An 8,957-nucleotide genomic window follows, 5' to 3' on the forward strand; every position below is an offset into this window, starting at 1 on the left:
GGAGGGAGGGAGGGAGGGAGGGAGGGAGGGAGGGAGGAGAAACATCCAGGTATAGTGGCCTGTGCTTATCCTGCTACTCTCTTCATGCCCTGTGGGCTCTCATGCTGCAGAGAGGTTGCTGAGAGATGGAGCAGGAATAGATCACTCAGTGTTGTCCCCAGCCATTAACCAGCACCACCAGCGTCCTGCTGTGCATCTCTAGCCCTGTGCCACGGATGGCATGAGACCCCTTCCTTTGCATAAGACCATCATCCTCAGGAAATCTTTGGGAACAGCGTGGACTTAAGCTCACAACTGCACTAGGGCCCCCTGGTGGTACAGTGTCAGGCTTGGTGTAGAAAAGTAGAGAAGGCACCCAAATGGAAATGGGACACACCGAGGTGCTGAGCAGGAAGGACCCCTACAGGGTGCGATTTCAGGCTGTCTACCTGCAGAGGGTAGGGATTGAAAATGCAGGAGACCAGGGCTCAGAGCTGGAGTAAAGCAGAGTCAAGAAAGAAATGGGGGGGGGGGTTGTATCTTCACTGGGAAGCACCCAGGTGGTCTGGCAGTGATCTGGAAGACAGCAGGCTCAGGATGCCTTTTAGCAACCACAGTCCGTGTAGCTGGCCTCTGTGAACAGCAGCCTTACCTGGTTAGTCAGCCTTGAAGGACTGAGCCTGAATCCTTGGCTGGCCTGACTTAGGCAGTCCCTCAACCATCTATGGCCCCAGGGTGTCAGCTCCAGGAACTATGGGTATGGGATAGGTGGATCTTGGGAGAACCCTGTCAGTTTCTTCTTTTGTCCCTCCAGGAAAATTGCTGCTTACGATGAAGAAATCCAGCATCTCTATGAGGAGATGGAGCAGCAGATCAAAAGTGAAAGGGAGCAGTTCCTCCTAAAAGTGAGTGCTCCATCCTGGGCCGGTTGCTAGGGGACAGCTAACTGGTAGACCTGCCTACTCTGAATACCTTTCCCTATTAAGAAGGGTCCTAGCTCCTTCTTGTGACCTTTTCTTTTTCTGCTTTAATGTCCAGGCACTTACCACCTCCAAGCAAAGTATGTAGAATACACATTTACTTTTATTCCATATTGTCTGTTTCTCCCTCCTAGCATGCAAGTTTATTTGCTTACTAATCCTGCCTCGGTTTCTTGAGCATGTCCAGGCTATAGAAGATGCCCCATGGGTGTTTGCTCAATCAATGTGTGAGTAAGCATGTGAATGCATGGAGGTGTGCGTGGATGGACTGACAGGAAGGAACAGAGAAAAGAGGGGAGAAAAGGAGGGAGAGAGTCAGGAAGAAGAAAGGGTAAATGGATGGATGGATGGATGGATGGAATGGATCGATAGATGAATGGATGGGTGGGTGGGTGGATGGATGGGTGGGTGGGTGGGTGGAGAGATGGATGGAATGGATGGATAGATGAATGGATGGAATGGGTGGATGGATGGATGGAGAGATGGATGGAGAGATGGATTGAATGGGTGGGTGGATGGATGGATGGAGAGATGGATGGATGTGTGGATGGATGGATGGATGAAGAAAGATAAATAGATGAATTTTGTTGGATGTATTGGAGAGGAGAAGAAAGGAGAGAGCGAGAGCGAGAGCGAGAGCGAGAGAGAGAGAGAGAGAGAGAGAGAGAGAGAGAGAGAGAGAGAAGAAAATAGGAAAGAAGGAAAAAGGAAAGAAGCAAGCAATCAAGGAAGGAGATGTGTGATGGATGAGTTACAGAGCATTCCTCTGCAGCTAAAGCAACCTAGACATTGGCCGTCACTCAGCTGACATCTGCACCTCCATAGCAGTTCCATCAAGACCTACCAGCCCATCTTATTCCCTAGATAGCAGCCCCCAAGGAGGCAGTGATTAAAGATGAAGCTTCTTACCCTTTTCTCTTAAAAACCGGAGAAGACAATCACCAAGAGAACCCGATGCCTATGGGAGAAAATGTGAAGCTTGCACCCTCTATTCCCGGTGTACCCCTATTCTTTGTGTACTCCTGTACCTAGTGTATGCCTGTTGCTGGTATATCCCTATTCCCAGTGTACCTCTGCTCTGTTGCAGCCATCTTCCTGGAGTACTCCTGCTTCTAGAGCACCCTGGTTCCTAGTGCACCCCTCTTCCCAACACACCCCTGATCTCAGCATGTTTCTAGTCCCAGATCACCCTTTCCTAGTATACCCCTGGTGTGCTCCTATAGTGTGCCTCTGTTCCCAATGTATTCCTGTTCTAGTGCACCCCCATTCCTAGTGAACCCCAGTAACCAGACCTCTGAGCCTTTGGCTTTCCAGCCCTTGTTGTCATTTTAGGGGGTAAGGACTTATGAGGAGCCTCTCCTTTTCCAAGCCCAAGCTAAGCAAGATGTGTTTTGGTATATTCCACGTTTAAAAAAAGGATTCAGGAAACTATTCTCCCTTCTACTGTCTGCCCTACTCTGTGAGCTTTTAGCAGAAGGTTTCTGGTCTTGGCTGCCGCCTCTTGATGCTAAGCCCAGGCTTTTGTCTCAGGCTCTTCCCTTGATCCAGATTTCAGTTTTCGGCTGCTTTGGATTATCCACATCGCTGCTCCACTTAACATCACAGACGCCATTCATGCTGCAGGGAAATCAGAATACCTTCCAGAAACGTCTGGCCAGAGCCCTCCCTGGAGGCTTGCCACTATTCCAGACCACCCGCATTGTCCTTCAGTGCCTTAAACCGTTCTGGCTCTCTCGGTGTTCAGGGAAACTGGATGTGTATATGGCAAACGGAAGCCACACACATCCATCAGCAGATCTAAAATAGCTTCCAGCAAGAGCGGTTCTACAACTTACAATAGAGAAGTCACCTCCCTCATCCCCGTGACAGACTGCACAGAGGAGACAAGCTCAGGGCGCATGTTGTCCCCTCTGCCTAGGTCATGCCTGTAACTAAGGTATGCTTCCAATAACAAACGATGGATACAGGCATGGGGGCTGGGAGTGAGCAGAGGTTGCAGGAAAAGGAATTAAGGACCAGTTAGCATCATTTCAGATGGCCTGACTCTGTGACTGTGTCTCCCCACTACCTCTCCTTTCTCAGTTCTACATGCCCAGCTTGGAGAGCTCAGTGCTCGCACTAGAGCTTCTGCTGTGAACGTGAAGACTCCAAGGATGACTTTGGCAGCACCAGTAAGCCTTTAGATGCAGAACTCATTGGTCCCAGAGTTAGGATAAGGAGGATACCATCTGTGACATAGAAAAGGCCAGATCCTCTGACCACCATTTGGATGTTGGCTGTACCTGTATATGTACATTTGACCACGAAAAACTATGCGCTCATTTGCACCCCACCACTCCAGATTGGGAGATGCCCTTCAATGCTGTCCTGGCACACACCATGACACCTGTGGGGGCTGAGGGCATCAGCATGGGATTCAGAAACCACTTGCTGTTCCAGCCTTTTTCATGAATGAGGTGCTTGCCCATGATCAGTGGCTGAGTAAACTCTGAGTGAGTAGGTCTCTTGTAGCTGATTCCCTTCAATCAAAGGTGAGGGCAGAGACTGTCTGGGTAGACCCCTTGTGGGCCATTGCACAGGGTCCAGGTGCTCTATTATCTGGGCATGACCAGAGGAGTCAGTAGCATCACCAGAAGAGGCCTGTACCTTTGAGTAAAGGGGGCCAAAGGCTGGTGAGCCTGGAGCAACTGTTCTGCCAGACATGGTAGCCAAGACCCCTGTAGTTGCCCGGTGCAGCATCTCACAGCTGGTCCCCTCTCATACACATCTCTCTGCCATTGGCCATTCCGGAGCTGCCAGTAGCTCCTGATGTGTTGTTTTTCCAGTATACTCAATAGCTCGTCCCTACCTTGCCACAGTGGAGTGCTGCAGGGAGCAAAAGGCTGTTGGCTTCTATTCCATAGAAATCCAGAAAAAAGTAAAGCAACTTAGATGCCCAGTGCAGGGACTCAAACCCAAGTTTCCTGATGCAAAGCCTAGAGGTCTTTCACTCTGCCTGGCTCTGCTGGGAATGGCGGGTCTCTGAAACCCTGCACTATCTGTGACACTAGAGCCAGCCGCCATCACATCTACACCCTCGGGGCTTTGCAGGTCGATGTAGAAAAACCTAGGCCAGAGTGTGAAGGGACAAGCATGCTGAGTATAGGGCTGTCTTAGTTACAGATGGTAGGCTGGTCAGTGAGTCAGACTCAGGGTCCTCTTCTCCCTGTACCACTCCACCAGTGGCTGTCCTTTTAGGGTGGGAAAGCACAGGAGGACACTGTCACAGGACATGGTCACATTCACAGAAAGTGCTCTAGCACATCGCAGAGCACGGATTTGGTCTTCTGTATCCTCACTGGTGGAGTAAGTGGGTCACTGAATCCTAAGTTTCAGGGGAAGGGCCTCAAAGCGAAAAGGAATTGGTGGTCCAGCTGGTGAGGGAGTTCAAGCGCATGCTTACAAGGCTGGACACTAGGCGTGCCGAGTGTAGAACCCACTGTCGTCTTCTCTGACTTGGCAGGACACAGAGAGATTCCAAGCTCGCAGCCGGGAGTTGGAAAAGAAGCTGAGCGCCAAGGAGCAGGAGCTGGAGAGGCTCAGTCAGAAGCAGAGGAAGGTAGGCTACTGTGGAGACTTCGTGGGCCCTCAGCTCTTCCACTTCATCTTGCCTCTGCCTCATGCCCTTCACCATTTGTTCATGGATTTTTAACTTGCCCTGAGAAGACCTGTGTGCATGGATGTGTCTTCATTTAAAGTTCCCAGAAGGTGGATGTATCGACAAATGCATGTAATAGCATCACTGGGAAGGCTGAGGCAGGAGGACTGTGAGTTCAAGGACAGCCCTGTGGACATAGTGCAGTGTGCAGCCTGAGCTTCATAATAATGAGACCCTGCCTCAAAATGCTAAAAAATACCTTTAAATATTTTAAGATTTCAATATACAACAAAATCACAGCTGGCCCCATTTAGAGCCATAGTTGGATGTCTAGCTTAGGGAAGTCCCTATAGTCCCTATGAATCACCCACCCCCTAGGGATCTGAGGACAGCTTCACATAATACACTCAAAGGTAATAATGGCTGCTAAGCCTTGAAGTTGGCTTAGGCATCCTGCAGAAGAAAAGGGAGTACAGAGATACTTGTGAATTCACTGATGTTTCAGGGGATGTGCGGACATATTTGTCCTCTTTGGCATAGCTGTAGCCACCCCACAGCTGGAAAAGGCTCTTCAAAGAACGGCCCACATGCATGGACAGGGTGCATGGCCATCTCTGGGACACAGGTTAGATGGAAACACTGGTCATTTGCCTTTCAATACCAAAGCAGAGGAACAGACTGTGTGGTCTACTCTGTGGGGCAGCACCTGTGTCTGGAGCTAAGGACACCTGGCTTGTGGTACCAAGTTGCCAGGCCAAATGCCTTGCTCCGTAGTCTCCTCAGCAAAGCAAGAGCTCACAGAGGAGAGAGGTCATGAGAGCGCTGGGCCTCCAGTCTCAGTTTGCCTATTCCTGGAAGGAATCCAGCCCCTGACAGACCCAGACACTCGGCTCATCTTGGAGCAGAGAAGCTTATTTGTAGCTCCATGTGAGCATAAGCTTGAAGGCCCCCTGGCTAAGGCTGGGGCCGCTGCCCCTGCTGATCGCTAAGCTTCGGGTCTAACTGTCTAGAGGTTGCAAACCCTGGGAATCACCTGCCGTCTTTCCGTCCTCTGTCCACAACGGCCTTGCCTCACGAAGCTTCCTCTCCCACATGCATTAAATTCATAGCAATTAAATTTATCCCTCCAATGAATGATTGCCACTCCACTTAATTACAGCACGCTTGCCTGATAACACAGGAGCCTCGTGAGAGGCTCGCGGCATTCCTTGTTGCTGCCTTTTTCTCTCCTTACTGGCCACATTCATGAAACTAAATTTATTAGCATCTATTTGCCTTGGTGCGCTGCTTTGTCAGGTGAGGGTCAGGAGCTCCGCAAAGCCTACTCATTAGCCCAGAAGAGCTGAAGTTCTCAACATCCATATTTTTAAAGTCGCTTCGGGGATGCAAGAAAAAGCATAGGGTCTGTTTGACCTGGTTTGGTGATATCTAAGGTCAGGCGTCTCCAAGGTCAGAGGCAGTCAAGCAGAGCTGTCTCTTAGATGAATGGAACTGGGCTCCTGTGGCTGAGAGAAAAATGGGGATGAATGCATTCCCTATCTGTGTTCACCACAGGGAAGGTGGCGTTATAATGAACAGCCACTTACCTGCTCTCTGACCCCATCAGGAATCAAGGCATTGACATTGGCTTGGAGGACAAAAGGGACTTAGATGAGGTGTCCAGCTCATGGAGCCTTTGGGAGGGAAGGCACAGCTAACCCGTTCAATCCTGTAGAACGAGGCCACCCCAGGCCTGTCTAGAAGCCCCAGATGGAGGCAGGAAGGACAGACTGTGCTATGGAAGTCTGTCCTGCCTGCAGAAATGTCTGCATGGGAGTGACAGAGCAAAGCAGTGCTAACTTGAGTTTGAAGGCAGTATGGGGCTGAGCCAGTGATGACCCTGGCCCTGTTCATCCTTCCTCTCTGTCCCCTCTTTGTAGCTGGAAGGCCAGTGTGCAGCTCTACACAACGACAAGCATGAAACCAAGGCTGAGAACAGCAAGCTGAGGCTCACTAACCAGGAGCTGGCCCGGGAGTTGGAGCGCACCTCCCACCAACTCCAGGAGGCCCAGCAGCAGCTGGAGAGCCTCCAGAAAGAGGCCTGTGAGCTGCAGCAGGAGAAGGAGATGTGAGTCCAGCCCCAGTCAGGGTGCAGTGCTTTGTGTTGGAGACCAGAATTTTCCCTCCCAGAGACGTGTCCTGCCCTGTGTGTGAGGTGGAGAGTTGGGATCCTTACTCCCTGAGATTCCCCTCCCCCTCTTTCTCTTCTTTCCTTCCCTTCTTCAAGCCTCACTATATATCCCACCTTGGCCTTGACCTCTAGGGTGATAGGCATGACCACACACACACACACACACACACACACACACACACACACAACTACTAAGCAAAGCAGTGCTATGCTAGGCATAGCAGGATGTTCACAAGAAATAGCCCTTGACCCAGTTGCTTTCTGTTGCTGTACTAAAACACTAACCAAGACCAACCTTTGAGTAGAAAAGATTTATTGACTTATAGGTTTCAATCTATCATTACGGGAAGCCAAAGCAGGAAGTCAATGCATAAACCCTGATGGCAGGAACTAATCCAGAGACCAAATGCTGTTTTCTGCCTTTTATAGCTTATGCTCAACTGTGTTTCTTAAAGAACCCAGGCTCATCTGCCTAGGGGGTGATCCTGCCCACAGTGGACTGGGCCCTCATACATCTGTCAAAAATCAGGAAAATGGCTCACAGACATGCCCACAGGTCAATCTTTTGGAGGCAACTTTTCAACTAAAGTTCCCTCTTCCTGAGTAACCTGAGATGGACTGCCTGGATGAGAGGAATATTGTGTGTTTGGCCTGGGAGTGCCACCCTAGTAAAATATCTCCCATTGTAAGAGAAATAAATGACTCTGGAGACTTAGAAGGAAGTCCAGCCTACCCACCAAGGCTTTGGATGGCTAGTCCTCGGGCCCATGCATTTCATCCTCAACAGGCCGAGTCCTTCCCTCCTCTCTGAGAGCAGAGCACCAAGGTATAGGCGCCCAGCTTTATGGCAGAGTTAGGGATCCAGGCACTTCCAATCCAATCAAGCGCTCAACACTGCAAGACAGCAAAGGGGAACAAAGACATCTGCCAAGCATCGCGCGGATCAGCACAGGGAATCAGAAACCTTCCCAAGTCTTATCTTTTTTTTTTTTTTCATTCTTTTTATTAGATATTTTCTTTATTTACATTTCAAATGTTATCCCCTTTCCTGGTCCCCCCCCAGAAACCCCCTATCCTATTCCCGCCCCCCTCGCTCACCAACCCACCCACTCCTGCTTCCTGACATTCCCCTACACTGGGGCATTGAGCCTTCACAAGGCCAAGGGCCTCTTCTCCCATTGATGTTCCACAAGGCCATCATTGTCTGCTACATATGCGACTGGAGCCGTGGGTCCCTCCATGTGTACTCTTTGATTGGTGGTTTAGTCCCTTGGAGCTCTGAGGGGTACTGGTTGGTTCATATTGTTGTTCCTCCTATAGGGTTGCAGACCCCTTCAGCTCCTTGGATCTTTTCTCTAGCTCCTTCATTGGGGACCCTGTACTCCATCCAATGGATGACTGTGAGCCTCCTCTTCTGTATTGTCTTATCATAATTTTGAAGCCAGAGATGCAATCTCTGAAAAGACCGGGGCAATGAGAGATGGGGTGCACATGTTTAGGAGCTTGGAGTATATTATGATGATGGGTCTAAGAGAACCCTCTCACCCAGGGAAGCCAGGGGAGGGGACAGCAAGGATCCTGATTTATTTTCTGGAGAATGGAGTCTCCGACCAATATCACTGACAGCACCAGAAAGCTTCTGCCTTTTTTACAAAGGAAAGGCAGGAGCTCAGAGAAGCCACATAGCCAGCTAAGATCAGGCCAGGCCAGGGCCCACACCTCTTTCTATCTGTGTTCTGGCATACCTTGTGGTGTGATATTGCTTCAGAGCTGCTGGGACAGGAGGGGTGGAGTGAGAGGAAGTAAACAGACTCAGTCATTTATCAGCAAGAATTCCAAATGGGCAAAATTAATTTTCCCATTCTCTGAAGACATTGAAGGTAGAAAAGCTAGATTTGGGGATGAGATTTAAAAATATATATATATCCCTCTTAGGCAGTGAGATAACACAGAAATGAAGGCCAGCCGAGAGGCTGAGCTTCAGAGCTGATTTTTAATTAACTTTTATTTTGAAGATAGAGTTTAAGACAAGATACAAAAGAATGACTCCCCATGAGAGGTCTGTCTCCTCCTGTGACCTCTATCTCCTATGGATCATTCCGGAGTCTGTTATGCATGCATAAATACATCCCCATATACAAGCACACACACAACATGCATGCACATACACACACACATATATATATATATA

General features: G+C 49.6%; 1 protein-coding gene across 1 annotated transcript in view; it reads left to right on the top strand.

Moving 5' to 3' along the window:
- Cracr2a (calcium release activated channel regulator 2A) overlaps nt 1-8,957 on the top strand; it is an 84,019-nt gene that overhangs the window by 44,074 nt on the left and 30,988 nt on the right. Inside the window, exons 6-8 of the mRNA XM_029535423.1 lie at nt 794-884; nt 4,462-4,557; nt 6,516-6,703. Of these exons, the coding sequence (XP_029391283.1) occupies nt 794-884; nt 4,462-4,557; nt 6,516-6,703 (375 nt within the window). The remainder of the gene's footprint in view (nt 1-793; nt 885-4,461; nt 4,558-6,515; nt 6,704-8,957) is intronic.

Source organism: Mus pahari, chromosome 2 (assembly GCF_900095145.1).
Source record: "Mus pahari chromosome 2, PAHARI_EIJ_v1.1, whole genome shotgun sequence".
NCBI lineage: Eukaryota > Metazoa > Chordata > Mammalia > Rodentia > Muridae > Mus > Mus pahari.